Consider the following 18554-nt stretch of genomic DNA (forward strand, 5'->3'; position numbering starts at 1 on the left):
ACAATTCCCAGAGGCTCACGGGGAGAGTCGCGAACCGCAAGTTCTGGCCTGAGCTGGAAGGCCTGGGGTCTGAGACTGGAAGATTTTGTGGCAATGTTGCGTTGCTGCTCCCGGCGCCTTGGCTGTCTGCGCGTCGCACACCAGTTCCTGGCTCACACTGACAACCGGAATATCACCTTCTGCATCGATCGTAAGGCTCGTCTAGGAGAGGGGAGAGTGGGACTTTGGTGGGCATTTGTGCGAACCCGGGCGTCTGACACTTAAGCTGACGCCCTCGGGTCCAGTCCTCGAGTCCCTTGACAGACAATTCATCCTCAGACTCTGCGGGTCCGGGACCCGCTTATCTCTCCCTCGACCAGTCCTGTTCCACGAACTCCCTTCTATAATCCTAGATCAGCTCTCGGGACCACCTCTCCGTGGTCCCTGTGACCGGCGCTCAGTCCAGTCCAGTTGCCTGTCCCCAGCCCCGGCCTATGCTTTATAGAAATGAAGGAATTTGTGACTTTGGTTGGTTGAAATCGCAGCAATAGATTTCCAAGGTAGAGAGAACTAAGTATATGGGCGCTGATATAGATGAAAAGTTCTAGGTTATACCATATGTTCTGCCCACAAATATGTATTTCATAACTTATAACCAGAAAACACTCATACTGTAGAAACTGCTTCAGGAAAAAGAAAGATAAGCGTGATTGAGAAACCCTATCTGAGATTACAAACTGATTGTTTAGGAACCTGGCAGAAAACTTGCTTGTAACCGGGAGTGTTTGCCATCCATGCAAACCAAGCCAGTTTTGGAGATTTGTCAATCACTTAAAATACCGAACAAAAAACTAGAACCACGTTTTCTACTGAAGCACTTTTAAAAATAATTTTAAATTTCATTTTAAATAAGAATCCATTGTTTATGGCAGTATGACTTGGACAAGTGAGAACAGATTTATAAAGTACATTGAGGCATGGACTGGTTTTTGTGGAAAACCAGAGACAGTTTTAAGAGTTCCTCCCCTACTTAGGCCCCTAGAACTCGGTAAACAAGGTAGCATGATTTGATACTAAAGTTGGGAAGAGTTTGTCCCAGTAACAAATGAACGATATGTCTTTTTCCCAATAGATGGTTGTTTTGACTTGGGCAGCTAAGATGTGTGAGACAAGCCTTATTTGTGTAGCCTTGGCAGTTTTGGAACTAGCTCTGTAGACCAGGCTGACCTTGAATTCAAGAGATCCCCACCCTGCTGCTGCCTCTCAAGTTTAGGATTAAACGCTGCACCACCAGTATTCAGCTAGTTCTCTTTCACTGTTCTTAAAGAATGTTGGAACTGCGGACCTAGCTCAGTTCGGTTTGAATGGGTGCCTAGCATTTTCATTCATGAAGTCTTGGATTCCTTCACCAATACTGACAGCCTGCCAGACCTGCCGTGGTGGCATATACCTATAATTCCAGCACTTGTCATGATCAAGGGCCCAAATCTAGCCTCTGTTACATAGGAAGATGGAGGCCAACCTGGACTACATGAGATCCTGTCTCAACAACAAAAAGTTATTTTTCAGTTGTTCAGGACACTTCTCTACTAGTAGTTTTGTGCCACGCTGGTGGGTGGGCTGGGGTGCTTAGTTGTGTAGTAAATACTAATTGGGGGTTTCTAGCCCACCTTAGACCATTTAATTCCCAGGTAAATGACATAAAACCTTTATATTTATAATAAACTTAAAAGCACTAGAGCCGTGCATGTACCGACCCTGTATGCTATTTTGTTTGCTTTCCTATCAGTAACCCCAAGATATAACTTGCCGTGTTTTGCCTAGGCTGCTTCTATTCCAACGGCCAACTCTCATGTTTATAGGCTAACAATCTACCTATCCCATGGCACTTTCTTCCTTTCTCTCCTGGCTCCCTCTCTCCCCTTCTTCATCGGTACCTCAGACTACCTCTCTTCTACCCAGCTATAGGTTATAGGCCTTGTTATTCAACCAATAGCTTTAAATTAAGGAGCAAGGTTTGCACAACAAAAGCTGGCATACGTGAGAGAATTCTCTTGAGGCAACTATACCTTGGGATACAGAATTTATCGTTGCAACACTGGTGACCAGGGGTCACCCCGCAAACCACACAAACACCAATCCCAGCCAAATGGGCATAGTTTATTGAACACACACTTAAAGACTGCTTTTAGTGTTTGCCTTGTTTCTATGGAAAGCTGCTTCATCCTAACAAGTATGGAAAATACTCTAAGCTTTCTGACAATCTTGTTCTCCAGTTCAATGAGTCCTACCTCCCTTACTGAGTGTGGTCTTTGAGAAGGTAAAAATTAAATTCTGTTTTTCCCGCTATGGGACCAGGTTACTTATGTTGTGTAAGTAGATAGAGTCTCCCACCATTTCCTCAGCGGAGACACTGCTGCAGTGGAGTCTTTGTACATTTTTGGGAGCTTCTAGAAAAATTTCCCATCTGTTTATCTTACTTAACATAATTACTTTGCCAGTTCATTATCTTAAATTTTATTTATCTCAGTCAACGAAATGAAGCAGTTACTGAGTCATATCATAGTGGATAAGACAGAGCTTTCTGAGAATTCAGCTTCCCTATTGGGGACTTAACTGTTTTAACATAAGAAAGGTTTTGGGTTTTTGTTTTGTTTTTATCAGTGTTATCCGCAAGTTGTATGATCATATTATTCCATTGCATCCTTGGTTGGAAAGTAAGCCATAAGCCAATGTATACAGATTGATTTCTCAATTGATGTTGTAAAGTGAATGTGTTGGTAGAGACAGTGGATCCTGCCAAGTATGCAGAGAGAGGATGGGAATTTTCCAAGGGATTTTTGCAGAAAAACTAGGAGAGCCCATCAGAAAACATGGCACTTGAGAGTTTTTTTTTTTTTTTTCTTTTTTTTTCTGGTTTTGTTTTGTGGTGCTAAGCTTAAACAGGGACCTTAACTAAGCAACACTTTGCTTTGGGTTGTATCTCCAGCCCTTCATTTAAAGAAAAAAAAAAGGATTTATGAAGAGGAAGAGATAAACAATTTTGAAAGGCCAGTTGACCTACTTGGAATTAAAAGAAGACTGGTGGGCCAGTATTACTTAGTGAGGTAATGGGACCTGCCACTGAGCCTGATGACCTGAGTTTAATCCACAGAACCCAGCCTCAAAACTTGTCCTCTGACCTCCACATGCATATGACACAGGCGTGTGCACACACACAGAGATTAAATAAATAAATAAATAAAATCACATGTTTTGAAAGAAATAATGATGGAGTTCGATGAGTTGGTATCTTTATGCATCCTGCTCCTCCTAGAAATGCCTCCCAATAAGATAGAGTGGGATTAGATGGTAGGAGTGTTCTTGTTGCTAGATGTTCCAACAAACTCTTTATGCATCCTGGTTCTTCCTGTTGTGTTCCCCAAGGCCTCTACCTATTTAGCTATAACTCTGTCTTACCAAGGAAGAGATGTCTGGGAGTAGCTATGTTTTATCTTAGGATACTATGGGTAAGTGCTAGAACGATCCTTCTCCACCTGGGAAACTAGTGATGATCCTAGCCTAGCACTAGGGTAGCAGAGGCAGGATGGTCAGGAATCCAAGGCCAGCCAGAACTAGATTATGAGACCTTATCTCAAAATCAAAAACAGTGGAACACATAGTAGGTGGCACCATTCTCTTACTGTTGTCTAGGGTATTCCTAGGAAATGCTGTAATAGGTCCACTCTCAGCTTTGAGGCACTCCTTATTAGTGAAACTCTTCTCTCATTTCCATCCTAGAATTGAATATGTCTGGTCCTGTTCACAGCTTCCTTGGGGCTAAATGAAGAACAGAAAGGATTTCAGAAAGTGGCCTTCGACTTTGCTGCTCGGGAAATGGCTCCCAATATGGCGGAGTGGGATCAGAAGGTAGGAGTGTTCTTGAGGCTAGATGTTCCAACAGATGCTGCATACAGTAACTTACCTTCCTCTCTTTACAGTCCTAACTACTCAGTGTGTGCTCTCCACCCTCCAACTCTTACTGCAAGTGTGAAGACTGGTGGTAAATGTGCTGGTTAGTTTTATGTCAGCTTGACACAGACTGGAAGCATTAGAGAGGAGGGAGCCTCAGATGAGAAAATGCTTCCATAAGATCAGCTGTAGTCAAGCCTGGAGGGCATCTTCTTAGTTAGTGATTTATGCGGGAGGGCCCAGCCCATTGTGGGTGGGTCACCTCTGGACTGGTAGTTCTTGGTTCTATAAGAAAGCAAACTGAGCAAGCCAGTAAGCAGCACTCCTTCATGGCCTCTGCATCTGATCCTGCCTCCAGTTCTCTGGCCTCTTGAGGTTCTGCCCTCAGTGCTTTTGATGGTAGTGTTACATGGAAGCATGACTGAAAGAACCTTTCCTCTCCATGTTGCTTTTGGTCATTCTGTTTCATTCTTGACTAGGACAGTAGATAACTCCTTTCTTGGAAATCATCCCGGATGTAAAAGGACACCCCTTTTCTTACTTAATTGGACAAATATTTAGACATATCTAAAATTAAGGCAGTTCTATAGAAAAAATTTTGGAGAACATTTGTTAATTGATGTAACAAGGGGATTGAAGCCAAGAGAATTCCTATAGCCTCCTGGGTGCAGACATCCTAATCCCTTCATTGTCCTCTCTAAAGGAACTCTGTCTCAGACTGGTGACTCTGTCAGACTGGTCTCTGACCACTTTGCTCTCTTTTCTATAGGAGCTGTTCCCTGTGGATGTGATGCGGAAGGCTGCACAGCTGGGATTTGGGGGGATCTACGTACGAACAGATGTGGGTGGATCTGGATTGTCTCGCCTTGATACTTCTGTCATCTTTGAAGCCTTGGCCACAGGCTGCACCAGCACCACTGCCTATATAAGCATCCACAAGTGAGCATCCACACCTCAGAGCATGGTGAAGGGCTGTGCTCACAGAGGCTGCTAGGGAAACCTCACTGAGAACAAGATGAGTCATGGTGGGTTGATAGAACTTGGGACACTAAACTGTTATTGGTACACAGTAGGTCTGCTGCTGCCTGTTGGATTTAGTTCTGTTGCCTATGGTAGCACTTAAAGAATTGGTTCTGCCGACCTTGGTACCAGCAGACTTCTCTAGTTTTCCTCAATCTACAGCTGAGACCTCCAATAATTTGGGAAAGAAATAGGAAATACATTTGTCTCTGATTTTTAGAATTTACTTATTTGAGAAAAACCTGGGCCTCTGGTATAAGTTCCAGGGGTGTTTTTAGACCAGCCCCTTCCTTTCAAGTTGTGTCATCTCATTTGTTTCTTCCCCCTTCCCACTCTCTCCTACTTCCATTTTGCCTTGCCCTTTGTTTCTTTCCCCACCCCCAACCCCTCAATTTTCTTGTCTATCTTTATTTCTGTCGTTGGCTTTTCTTCTTGGTGTACCTATCAGCATGTGTGCCTGGATGATTGATAGCTTTGGAAATGAGGAACAGAGGCACAAATTTTGCCCACCGCTCTGTACCATGGAGAAGTTTGCCTCCTACTGCCTCACTGAACCAGGTGCGTTTGTCCTCCCTGCAAGTGAGACCTACCAAGGAGATAAGTGGGACCTGTGAGGCCACTGAGCATCCTTGTCTATTGGCACAAAATGTGGTTTACAATGCAGTTTGGTTGTGGAATAATCAGGGTACTCGTCCTAGGATCAGGACCTTTAGGTTAGAGGTCCTGTAGGCTGCAGACCACCGTTGGCTGCTTTGGTAGAGAAGCAGTACACTACTTGGTGCAAGCAGATTTTACCCAGCATGAAGAATTTTTGGTCGTGTGGGTTTTAAAGCAATGCATGATGGACTCTTAGGAAGACCTGCTCGGAAGTGGGACTGTGGCAAGCTCCTGTGACATCACTGACTTCCTTCCATCTGTTCCCCTTTCACCCCTGTCTTAGGCAGTGGGAGTGATGCTGCATCTCTTCTGACCTCAGCTAGACGACAAGGAGATCATTACATCCTCAATGGTTCCAAGGTAAAAGCGTGTGTTAACAACTGGAGGCTGTTCCCACATGCCTCCTAACAGCCCTCGGTCCCTTGAGTCTTGAGTTATGACTTCTGTGTAACAGTTCACATTGGGAAGGGCCTCTCACTCTTACCTTTTATGATCTGGTTTTATATAATTGCATGGCTTTTTGTCTTGCTTATATATAGTTTTTATTCCCTCATACAGAACATTGGGACCACATTCCTTCCCTCCCTCCCTCCACTCCTCCCAGTTCTGTTCCATCAGAGAATCGTTTCCCCTGTCCCCTAGATCCTCTTCTCCTTTCCCTTCAGAAAAGATCAGGCTCCCAGCATAACAAGATGCAGAAAGAGTAGGTACAAAGCCTCTTATCAAGGCTGGATGAGGGAACTCATTAGGAGGAAAGGGTCCCAAGAGCAGGGAGAAGTCAGAGCCACCCTCACCCCTACTTTTGGAATCCTACAAAATCCCCAAACTAAATAGCTATGACATTTGCAGAGCATATACATAACATAGACCTATGTTAGCTTCGTGATTGGCACTTCAGTCTCTGTGAGCCCCTATGAGCATGGCTTATTTGATTCTGTAGGCCTGTGTTCTCCTGGTGTCCTTGACCCTATGGCTCCTACAGTCCTTCCTCCATCTCTTCAGTGGGTTTACTGAGCTCTGCCTAATGTCTGCCTGTGGCTTTCTGCATGTACTCCCCACAACAGCTGTGTCATTCTGTAGTACAACTTGCAATCAGGGATGGTGATACCTCCAGATGTTCTTCATTATTCAGGATTGTTTTAGCTATCCTGGGTTTTGTGTCTTTCTATATGAGATTAGGTACAGTTCCTCAAGGTCTATAAAGAATGTGTTGTAATTTTGATGGGGATTGCTTTTAGTCTGTAGATTGCTTTTGGTAGGATAGTTACTGTGTTAATTCTACTGATCCATGAGCAGGGTAGATCCTTCCATCTTCTGCTATCTTCTTCATTTTTTTCAGACTTGAGGTATTTGTCATATAAGCATTTCACTTGCTTGGTTAGGGTTACCCCAAGATAGTTTATATTGTTTGTGGCTATTGTGAAGGGTATTTTTTTTCTCCGATTTTTTTTTTTCTCAGCCCATTTGTCATTTGTATCTAGGGGGACTGCTGAATTTTTTGTTTATTTGTTTTTGAGTTAATCTTTTGTCCAGCTACTTTGCTGAAGGTGTTTATCATTTATATGAGTTTTCTAGTAGAATTTGTAGAGTTGCTTATGTATATGTAACAAGGCCACACCTCCTCCAATAAGGCCATACCTTCTAATAGTGCCACTTCCTATGGGCCAAGCATTCAAAGACATGAATGTGTGGGGACTATACCTTTTCAAACTACCACTGATGAAGTATTTACTTTTAATTGGGCGTGTTAATTAAGTGAACCAAGGAGGGCTTTTATTCCTGGACTGGATCTTGCTAGTCAGCTTCAAGAGAAAGTAGGGAATAGGCCTTAGTAGCTAGCTTTAAGAATGTAATCTGTCTTCACCAGGGCAGAAGGAATAGGGGAGAAGGTCAAGGCCTGCCTGAGCTGTGCTTGCCACGCATGAGCTGGCCAGAGACCCTTTAATCAGACTATCTGCACATATGAATACTTTGACTTCTTCCTTTCCAATTTGTATCAGTTTGTATGGAATTTCAAGTACTATATTGAATAGCTATAGAGAAAGTAGGCAGCCTTGTGTTATTCCTTCCTTATTTTATAGTGGAGTTGCTTTGACTTTCTGTCCATTTAATTTGATGTTGGCCATTGGCTTGTTGTATATTGCCTTTATTGTGTTTAGGTATGTCCCCTGTATCCTGACCTCTCCAAGACTTCATCACAAAGGGGTGTTGGATCTTGCCAAAGGCTTTTACAGCATCTAGTGAGATGATCATATGGGTTTTTCTTTTCTTTTTATGGTGGGTTACATTTACTGATTTTTGTATACTGAGCCATCCCTGCGTCTGTAATGAAGCCTACTTGATCATGGTGGATGATCTTTTTGATGTGTTCTTGGATTCCATTTGTGAGTATTTTGTTGAGTAATTTTGCATCAATGTTCATAAGGGAAATTTATCTGTAATTTTTTTTCTTTGTTGAATCTTTGTATGGTTTGGCTATCAGGGTGACTGCAACCTCATAAAATGAATTTGGCAGTATTCTTTCTATTTTGTGGAATAATTTGAGGAGTATTGATGTTAGTGCTTTTTTGAAAGTCAAGTAGAATTCTGCACTAAAATCTTTTGGCCCTGGGCTTTTTGTGGTTGGGAGACTTTAATGACTGCTTCTATTTCCTAAGTGGTGTAAATCTGTTTAAATTGTTTATCTGGTCTTGATTTAACTTTGGTAAGTAGTATCTATCTAGAAAATTATCCCTTTCTGTTAAAAATTTTCAGTTTTGTAGAGTACAGATTTTTAAAATATTGCCTAATGAGTCTTTGAATTTCCTCAGTGTCTGTTGTATCCCCTTTTTGTTTCTGATTTTGTTAATCTGGATTTTCTTTGTCCTTTTAGTTAGTTTGAAAAAGGATTTGTCTGTCTTGTTTTTTCTCAAAGAACCAATTGTTTATTTTGATGTTGTTTGTTTCTATTTTATTGATTTCAGCCCTTGGTTTGATTTCCTGCTCTCTGTTTCTCTTGGGTTTATTGGATTCTTTTTGTTCTAAACTTTCAGGCATGCTAGTATGAGATCCTCCAGTCTTTTTGTTTTATAAGATTTATTTTATGTATATGCACTATCTGCAAGTACACCTGCATGCCAGAAGATGGCATCAGATCCCATTATATATGGTTGTGAGCTGCCATGTGGGTGTTGGGAATTGAACTCAGTTCCTCTAGTAGAGCAGCCAGTGCTCTTAACTGCTGAGCCATTTGTCTAGCTCCTATAATTTATGTAGGTAATTAAGTGATAAGAACTTTTCTCTAAGCAATGCTTTCATTGTGTGCCGTAAGTTTGGGTATATTTTGCATTCGTTTTCATTGAATTCTAAGAAGTCTTTAATTTCTTTTTTATTTCTGTTTTGACTTAGCAGTCATTGAGTCTTGTAAGGAGGGAGTCTCCTCTGAAGTTAGAGAAAGGAAGCATTGGGGATACTGCTTGGAGCGGGAGCACCAAGAGAATGAAAATGAAGGAGGTCTTCAGGAGGCCTACTTGGAGTTATAGTGGCTGGTGTGGCCTCTGGTCTATCAGGGAGTCTCCACCTGAGTTGGTGGCTGGGGTATGGCAATAAGGAGGGCAGGGGGATTGGAGAAAGCATCAGGAGGGTGCACAGACAGAGTGGATGAGGTCTGGGTTGGCAGCTTACTTGGTCTGGGAGGTGTGCTCTGGTTTGTATTGTTATCAACTAAATCCCTTCTTCTGTAAATACTGCCTGAGCAAGTGCCTGTTACCCCACCCTCTGCATTATGCCTTTGTTCTGTTGTTGGGAGTGTTCCAGTGTTTTTTCTAGATGCCAGACTTGGAACTCATGCGTTTTCTGACTCTCGTATACCCTCTTTCCACCCACAGGCCTTCATCAGTGGGGGAGGTGAGTCAGACATCTACGTGGTCATGTGCCGAACTGGTGGATCAGGCCCCAAAGGTATCTCCTGCATAGTTGTTGAGAAAGGAACCCCTGGCCTCAGCTTTGGGAAGAAGGAGAAGAAGGTGAGTGTTTACTCGACTGTAAGCAACTCAAGTTATGGGTCTCTGCCATTTGTTAGACCAACTCCTGCCCTTTTTCACAGAATAGATTAATGAGCAGGTATGTAGCAAAGCAGAAGTTATTGCTAAATAAACAGGCTCCTGGGGAAATGACAGATTTGCCAGCTTGTAGCCGCCTGTGGCCACAAGTCAACTGGGTTCACCTGAAAGGGGGGCTGGGAATTGAAGGGGGAAGGAGGGCCAGAAGAGATGAGGCCAAGACAAAGTTCTCTGATCAAGGCCCCCAGCTTTAATGTTCAGCTCTCAATTTAAAGGGGAAGACCCAACTCATAACCCCTCCTGGTTTCAGATGGGTGGGATAATCCATAGTCATTCCAGGTCACGGCAGGAGATGTCTCAAGGCAAGCCCAGGGGCAGTTCTGCTTCTGTGTTCTGGGCAGCCAAGGTGGGTAACTCCACCTAGATCCGGTCACTTGACCTTGTGGTAAACAAGGTCTCTCAGGCTTGCTCATGGTGGGGGAAGGGTACATCAGCTGGTTTCATAAGCTGCTGCCTATTTAAATTCTATTTTTTTCCATGTCTACTTTTGTCCTGTGTTTATTTTTCTCTTAGTATGTCTGTGCTATGTGTTTCTGTACATGTATCAAAGGGGAGTTGATGCTGGATAACTTCCTCAGTTGTTCACCTTAGTTTTTGGTCAGGGTCTTCTTTAATTTTATTGTTACTGTTTTAAGGCAGGTTCTTACTATGTAGACCTGGCTATTCTCACTATGTAGGCAAGGCTCAAACTCACAGAGATCCACCTCCTTCTGCCATCATGCCTTACCAGCAGCATCTGCTACTGAACCTGGAACTTGCTTCAATGAGACTGGCTGACTAGCAAGTCTTAGGAATTCTCCTGCCGCCTTCCCAACTACATCTGGCTGGGTACTGAAGCTTGAACTTGGGTACTTGTGCATGCAAAGCAGGCACCTTACCCATTGAGCCATCTCCCCAGTCCTTGTCCTGTATTTCTTAGCCAGCTTTTACCATAATTTGTTATCCCAAAAAGAGATACATACGAAGATCTTATGCTTGTCAGAGGTCTCAGGAATGAAAAGTATGTAGGACACTTCTTCCTTAACAAAAGTAAAAATCATTAACAGGGAGGTCTGTAGGTGAAAGGACAGTGTTTCCATGAGTGCTTTGAAAAATAAGATACTCCTAGGATTAAACCTTACATGCAGGCCATGAATAGGAAACATATAATAATGTAATTGCTGACAATTTAGGACTCATTGAGGGTTTTTTAGAACAGGTGATCAAAACAGGAGAACAGTTGTTGCCCTTAGATTAGGGCTTTTAGATATAAGTCAGGTGTAAAATGACCCCTGAGTTCTTCCAAATCTCCTAGGGCTTCCACATTGTTTTTTATGGTACTTTCTGGCCCTTCACAATTGCCAATGGGTTATGGGTTTTAGTGTCTGCTTTTTTGTAGCATAACAGCCATTTATTCGATAATTCAGTATTCAAAGCAATGTGCTGTCTTCTGGGAGGATGCCGAAGCCTTAGTCATTTCTAGCCCTGTTTGGACTTAAAAATCACATACAGCTTTATCTGTATAAAATCTCTACAGCTGGGCATGGGTGGTGTACACATCCAACATTCTGAAATTTGGGCAGTAAGATTGCAAGTACCAGCCCTGCTGGGCTACATGTGACACATACACACACACACCCCAAAATTACAGTAACAACAAAAAATATTTGCCTATTTGCAGAAGCAAAAAATAAATAAATAAAAAATAAAAAAAACCAAAATAACCAAACCAAAACAACAACAACAACAACAAAAAAAAACCCCAATGTGTGTATAGGTGGGGCTTCAGTGAGCAAGAAAGGACCTGAATTCTTTCAGTTAGCCTGTTTAACAATATTATTGAGAGTTTTTAACCTCCCACTTTGCATTGACTTTCCAGGATAGTAATTTACTTTTCTTCAATTTAGTTCTATGGAAGAATGGAGGTCTGGAAATGAGAACAGTATGCAGAGGAGTAAAAGGTCTGAGCAGGACTGGGCTGCACCAGAGTTGAGGCTTGCATGTCTTCCAGAAGGTAGAGGGTCGTTTGCCCTCTTCTCCAGCCTCTACAGCTTTCCTGAGACATTAGAATAGTTCTATCCACACAGGGACAGAAAGTGGACTGCTGGTCTGTGGGCACATGTGCATGCTTGTATATGTGCATATGGAGGCGGAGATTAGCTTTCGATGTTGTCTTAGTGCTTTTTTCTTGCTGTGAGGAGACACATGACCGAGACAACTTAAAAAGAGAGCATTTCATCTGGGGCTCACAGTTCCAGAGGGGTTAGAGTCCATGACAATCATGATGTTCTGGTCCACAGGCTGGAGGGCTAACAAGGAATGACCTGGCTTTTAGAACTTCAGGGTCAACCTCCATTGTCACACCTCCTCCACCAAGGCACATCTCTTAATCCAACTGCTGAGCCATATTCAGATATGAATCTGTGGGTGTCATTCACATTCAAAATGTCCTCTCTGTCTCTCTCTGTCTCCTCCCCCCCCCCTTTGGATTGAGATATGGTCTCTTACTGAATCTAACACATATGAAGATATAAGTTGGCTAGTGTGGTTGCCCAGTGAGCCCTGGGAATGTGGGGCTTTTTTATGCCTCCATTTACGCACGCGCACGCGCGCACACACACACACACACACACCACACCACACCACACACAAACAGTTGCAGATATTTGTGAAATAACACCTGGCTTTCTATTTGGGGACTAGGCATGTAAACTGAGGCCCAATTGCTTTGTGACAGGTATTTTTACCCACTGAACTGTGAAGATATACACTTTTTACAATAAAGATTTCACAGATATGAGAATGCAGCAGCAATTTATAGTTTGTTTCTTTAATGATTAGACTTTTTCTTTTTTCTAGACAGGGTTTCCCTGTATAGCTGTGGCTACCCTGGAACTCATTCTGTAGATCAGACTGACTTCCACCTCAGAGCTCCACCTCCCTCTGCCTCCCTAGTACTAGGATTAAAGGCATGGACCACCCTACCCAGCATGATCAGACATTCTTTTTTTTTAATTGGATATTTTATTTATTTACATTTCAGATGTTATCCCCTTTCCCCATCCGGCCCCTATAAACCCCCTATCCTGTCTCTCTTCCTCCTTTTTTCTTTTATACCATTTTAATTCCATGCAAGTATTCAGATCAGTTCTAGGTTGAGGAACTAGCAATACAATAGATGCAAATAGTCAAGGAACAAGCAAGGCAATAAACAAAGTCCTGTGATCACTATTTCTAAGGGCTTATCAGGATGACCAAGTGATTAGACATTCTTAAGGTCAGAATTTTCAGATACAGTCTTGCTTTCTGGTGTCTGTATTTGGTTTGATAGAATGAAATGCAGAGGTAGCCAGCTTATGGGGCAGTACTGGGAAGTTTCAGATGTTTGGCAGAGACTACAAAAGCTTGAGAGAGAGAGCAAATTTGGTTGCAGCTTATTTGGTTTTGGTTTTCTCAGACTGGATCTCTGTAGCCAGGCTGACCTCAGACTTGCTTTGTAATGAATGCTCACCTTGAACTCCTGATCCTCCTGTCAACATGTTTCCAGTGCTAGTTTTGCAAGCAGGTACCACCATGCTTGGCTAGAAGGGTCCGTGGTAGGAAATGATGTAAAAAGTAGTGTTTTCCCAGGTAGGAGGGAGCCCCAGTATAATATGTCGTTCGCAGTGTTTCATGGGCTGCCTTGTTGAACCTGAAGTTCCTTTGAGTTTCTGAGTAACTTAATGAGGAGCTGATGGGCCTCAACTATTTTTATATGAAACATCAAAGTGAGACTTTGCTTTGCTAACAGGTTCCACTAACTTTCTAGTCCAGCTGTTGTACTTTCATGTAAGGAAACAAAGGTCACAAAGAAGTTAAATGATTTGTCCAAAGTTAAAAATTATAACTAGGTTCTATGTCAGAGGCTACATTTGAACTGTTCTGATATTTCTCTAAGCTTAATCTGACATATTTAATGATGTTCTAGTAATCCAGTTTTCTTGGAGAAATTTCTGCATGTCATTTATCTTGTCTAATTATAGTACCTTTTGGGTACACATATTGTTCACAGACCTTTAAAAGTAAACTTTTTCAAATACTTTCTCATGGAAGTTGTACTCTGAGGCACTGAAAATAAGGGCAGATCTGGCCCTGATCCTACAAGAAGTGAGCAGTATTCATAGAAAGAGCACACAAAGTAGATATGTCTAATATGTTATACTGTGTTAGCCAGGCATGGCTGTAATTAGGAGCCTGAGGCAAGAAGAGCACACTGCAGTCAGCCTGGACTATAGACGAAGGCCATATTGAAACAAACAAAACATTGCTTACTTGAAATTACCATCTTTCTAAGTATTGACAAACCTGTACATCTGAACTTTTTCCTTTTGTTTTATGCTCTTATGGGTCTAAGTGCCAGGTTGCTTGAACCTATACATTACAAGCTTCTGTCCACAGGGAAGGTCACCCTGCTTGGGGAATCATAGGGCAGCCTCCAAGACCCTGATTTTTGCCAGGTGGGGTGGAACTCACAGCCAACCCGAGCAGTGATCTTTGAAGACTGTGCTGTCCCTGTGGCCAACAGGATTGGGACCGAGGGGCAGGGCTTTCTCATTGCCATGAAAGGACTGAATGGTGGAAGAATCAATGTTGGTGAGGCCAGAAAGGAGTTGGGGAGGGAAGGCATGGGCTGGCTAGCAACTGTCATTCAGGCTCAGCTGAAGTCCTGACTCTTGCTCACCAGCATCCTGTTCTCTGGGAGCTGCTCATGCTTCAGTTATCCTTACCCAAGAGCACCTCAAGGTCCGGAAGCAGTTTGGAGCACCTCTAGCCAAAAGCCAGGTAAGTTACCTAGGGTCTGCATTTCATTTGTATTCTATTCAAGGCTTCCCTGGGGCCCACATTCTTGATGGGGGTAGGAACATGAAATCCAGTGAACAACTTGCCACCATCTTAATCAGAATATGTATTTTGCATGTACCTGTGCCTTTTTCAGGAGTCAGTAATACCATGGCAAGCAAAGCAGGCTTGTTTAAAAGTGGCAGGAGAATTCTGAAGTACTTAGAAAAGGCACCTAATTTGAGATATCTTTGTGAGTGAGTGTGTGTGCTCTCACACGCATGTCATAGTGCATATGTAAAGGTCAGAGTTGACCTCTCCTGTCACCCATAGATCATCTGTGGGTGGAACTCAGTTTGATAAGTGCCTCTACCTGCTGAAGCAGCTCACCAGCTCAAGATGTCTTAGTAGTTCCAGATTACCTCCAGATGGTCTACCTAAACCCATGTGTCTATTTTGGTTCCATCCTTGCCAATGGCTACAGTACCTGCAATTCCAGTTGGCAGACATGGCCACCAAGCTGGTTGCCTCCCGGCTGATGATCCGTACTGCAGCAGTGGCTTTGCAGGAAGAGAGGGAAGAGGCAGTGGCCCTGTGTTCCATGGCCAAGCTCTTTGCTACAGAGGAGTGCTTTACTGTAAGTGATAAGTCTTCTGGCCTTCTTGAGACAGACAGGAAATAGCTGTCTATCTTAGGGATTCTGAGGGAGATGACTCATCTGTAGAGCCTTATCTCCTGAGGCACTGAAGGAATCACTGGGCCTTAAGGATAAGATGAGTTTGTGAAAGGTCTTAATGGGAGCTCTCCCTGCTGTTTTCATTGCCTTTTCCATGCTATTAAATGCATCAGTAAGGCTCTGTCTTTGGGGTGTATTCTAGACTAGGCACATCTTTGTAAGGTTCAGAACAGCCCAGTGATGCTAACCCAAATTTAGCATTAATTGCCATGTTTGCCACACACACACACAGTGTTGTTTCTACATTGTTTCTACTTGTCACTAGGTGGTACCTGAACTTCCTATAGTCGGTCAGTCAGAGTGGTTGGTTGTAGGACAGCATAAAAAGGAGAAAAGCAAATGTCTGTGCATTGTCTGGCAGGAATTGACTGGTTCAGTAGGAGGGCTGCCTTTGTGTCTGACCACTTAGAATCTGGAGCTCCTCTCTGGGCTCTGTTCTTTTTCTCATTCATTTATAGTAGGCTTCCAGACTGAGGTTTGGAGTGTCGAGGGGAAGTTAAGAACTACACAGTCTCCTGGGACCAAAGACATCTGTGTCCTCCTGTCTCCCAGCAGATCTGCAACCAGGCTTTGCAGATGCATGGGGGCTATGGCTACCTGAAGGACTATGCTGTTCAACAGTATATGCGGGACTCCAGGGTCCACCAAATCCTGGAAGGTAAAACTTGGCAGCTGTTGCTCTCTTCTGTTTAGAGCAGCTGTAAGATTTATGCTTTTCCAAGCCTGTGTCAGTCCTTCTGTGCTGGCTGTTCCTCAGGATCCCACCAGGTCCATGTCTTTCTCTCCATTCTTCCTCTCCTCAGCCCTGCTTTGTCACTGCTCTGTGGCTACATTAGAATGTATTCTAGGCTGGGAGCCCCGAGCCTCTGCCTTATTGTCATGATTGAGGCATCAGACCACGCCACTTCTTGTAGATTTCAGAGACAGCTCAAACCAAGCTAGGATGTGAGAAACCTTGTTCAAAACACACTGGGGACAGTTTCCTACTGTTGTAAAGGACTTGGTGCTCAAGGATCCTAAACTTGCAAACAACAGTTTAGTGGCCACATTGTCTAAATATCATCTGGGTCAGGATTGCTAGTGTATTGTTTAGTAAAATTGTCAGCATGTGATTTTCTTTTGTAACTCCAGACATTCTGTCAGGTGATTGTCTGAGTTGTTAGGCACAGAATGTGGCTTACACTCAGCAGTCAGTGGATGAGTCTGGAAGGGATATTACTTCTGTTCCAGCTAGTGTAGACAGCCAGGGTTGTCACAGTACTGGGGAGGCGTGGGACAGAAGCTGCTCTGTATGCTTTTTTGGTGAAACAATGTAGGTGTATTTTATTGGGATCACAGAAGACCTTCAAAGGATTCATGTGGTACCTGAGTGGGTACTATAATCTTCTGGGGGACTTATTAAAGCAAGTTATGGGCCCCATCCTCAGAGTTTCGGCTCCACTGGGCCAAGTGAAGGCTGTGGTCACTGGTGTGGAAAAGTTTGAGGCTTCCTGGTCCTATGTCTGAATCATAATCTGCTTTCTATCCAAACTTGAATTCTAATCTTTATGTGGCTCAGTCTCTTATACTGAAATCAGACTTCCCAGAGTTCTTGAGTGGGAAATGTCACTGTTTTACAAGGAAGTTTGGATGTGGCTTTCTTTGAGATCATGTGATGATTGGTTTCTCAAGGGCTTTACTTTGTAATCTATATGTACTGAATGCCATGATTAAAAATAAAATGAGCAGTCAAATTCCCTCCTTCAGGGGAAATGTTTTATTTTATACTTAAGTTTTCTAATTACCAAAAGAAATGTATATTATTGAAAAATACGTAAAATATTCAACAAGTAAAAGATGTTGTGTTTTTTCACCCAGGATGTATTTTTAAATATTTTATTTGTTAATCTCTTCAGACTTTTTCTTATCTTTTTAGAAGTATAATTACAATTTAAAAATCAGGGTTATACTATTTTTTTCTATATCTTAATTTAATACAACCATTTTTGTCACCAGAAGAGGTGTTTTGAAAACATAAATATTATCCCACTGAACCAGCAAGATGGGTCATGGGTAGAGGTACCTACTGCCAAGCCTGAAGGCCTGAATTTGATCCCTGAGACCCACATGGTGGAAGGAGCAAACCAGTCATGATGGTTGTCTTCTGAGTTTCATATGCATACTATGGCATGGGCACACTCACACAACACACACACACATGCACACACAATAAATACAATTTAAAAAAAATTTTAAGGCATAAATATTGGTGGGTGTGATGTTGCATACATGTAATCCTAGCACTGGTGGAAGCAAGAAAGATCAGTAGTTCAAGCTTATCCTCAATTACTAGCCTGGGCTAGCCTGGGCTACATCAGACCCTGTCTCAAGCCAAAATGCCAATGAATGTAAATACTATTCCTTACACTGTCATTTCTCTGTAATTACAGAAGAAATCACAGTTGTTTAGATCCATCTCTGTTCCTACTGAATCTGTCATTATTCCTCTTGCAGGTAGCAATGAAGTGATGAGAATGCTGATCTCTCGAAGCCTGCTTCAGGACTAGCTCCCAAACTGGAGAGCCTCACCTAGAGCTCCATGGGCAGCTATAATTATGAAGTAGACTAAAGGGCTGAGCTCTTCTAAAGAGACCCTGAGCTGTCAGCTGGCAAAGCTGGCTCTGAGACAAGAACAGAGTTCTTAGCCGAGCTAGAAGGGCTGCTCCGAGGAGCCATGCCAAAAGAAGACCTGCACACTGCCTTCCTCATTCTGGAAAGACAAACAGTCAAAGCTGTGGCTTGGATCCACACTATGTGCATTTGTTGATTCTTGTCCTTAGGGTCTGGGTACTTCAATGAAGCTTTTCCTGATTGTAGAGGTAAAGTCTAGGGAGGCAAGGGCAGTGGACAGGCCTGTCCCTTTCTGGTCTCTGTTATGCACTAGATTATCTCAGGACAGTACTCCTGAACTCAAATCATGATGAAATAAATATTTGGGAACCTACTGCTAAGCAGTGAATTAGGGTGCAACCTTTAACTCCTGTAACCATGAAATAAATGTCAAGGGCTAAGATTATTTTGGAATATTTGGATTTTTATGTGGGATTTATTTCCTCTGAGGGTTCCTTCTCTTTTTAAGTACATTAGTCCCTTGATAAGCAAAATCTGTCTTTACTGTCTCCTTTTTGCCTTAAAACTATATTTGAGATTTTATATTTGATTAAGTATTTAATTGGGTTTTGGAATAATTAGGAATTTCTCCTAAGGCAGTTTGTCTTTTAAAAAGTACATCCTTTTATTAATAATTTTGTAAACAAAGCATTTGTCACGGGTGA

General features: G+C 42.7%; 1 protein-coding gene across 5 annotated transcripts; it reads left to right on the top strand.

Moving 5' to 3' along the window:
* Position 1: 1 nt before the first annotated feature.
* Positions 2–18295, top strand: Acad8 (acyl-CoA dehydrogenase family member 8). 5 transcript variants are annotated; one of them, XM_034509862.2, is made up of 11 exons: positions 2–190; positions 3788–3888; positions 4700–4869; positions 5399–5508; positions 5891–5967; positions 9474–9611; positions 14183–14318; positions 14410–14507; positions 14989–15141; positions 15793–15898; positions 17734–18295. In XM_034509862.2, exons 1-11 carry the CDS (start codon positions 94–96, stop codon positions 17784–17786), a joined length of 1239 nt encoding a protein of 412 aa, XP_034365753.1. In that variant the 5' UTR covers positions 2–93; the 3' UTR covers positions 17787–18295. The 5 variants fall into 5 exon arrangements, with proteins under 5 accessions (XP_034365753.1, XP_076795815.1, XP_076795816.1 ...); XM_076939700.1 differs by having other exon boundaries at positions 15796–15898; XM_076939703.1 differs by having other exon boundaries at positions 23–190; positions 3760–3888; positions 15796–15898.
* The last annotated feature ends 259 nt before the right edge of the window (positions 18296–18554 follow it).

Source organism: Arvicanthis niloticus, chromosome 8 (assembly GCF_011762505.2).
Source record: "Arvicanthis niloticus isolate mArvNil1 chromosome 8, mArvNil1.pat.X, whole genome shotgun sequence".
NCBI classification, from domain to species: Eukaryota; Metazoa; Chordata; class Mammalia; order Rodentia; family Muridae; genus Arvicanthis; species Arvicanthis niloticus.

What these genes read in the sequence shown, in the direction of transcription:
- Acad8 (XM_034509862.2), top strand. Translation starts at nt 94, where the DNA reads ATGTTGCGTTGCTGCTCCCGGCGCCTTGGCTGTCTGCGCGTCGCACAC. An exon ending in CTACTGCCTCACTGAACCAG is followed by an intron (nt 5,509 to 5,890) that starts GTGCGTTTGTCC and finishes CCCCTGTCTTAG; the next exon opens with GCAGTGGGAGTGATGCTGCA. An exon ending in CACCTCTAGCCAAAAGCCAG is followed by an intron (nt 14,508 to 14,988) that starts GTAAGTTACCTA and finishes CAATGGCTACAG; the next exon opens with TACCTGCAATTCCAGTTGGC.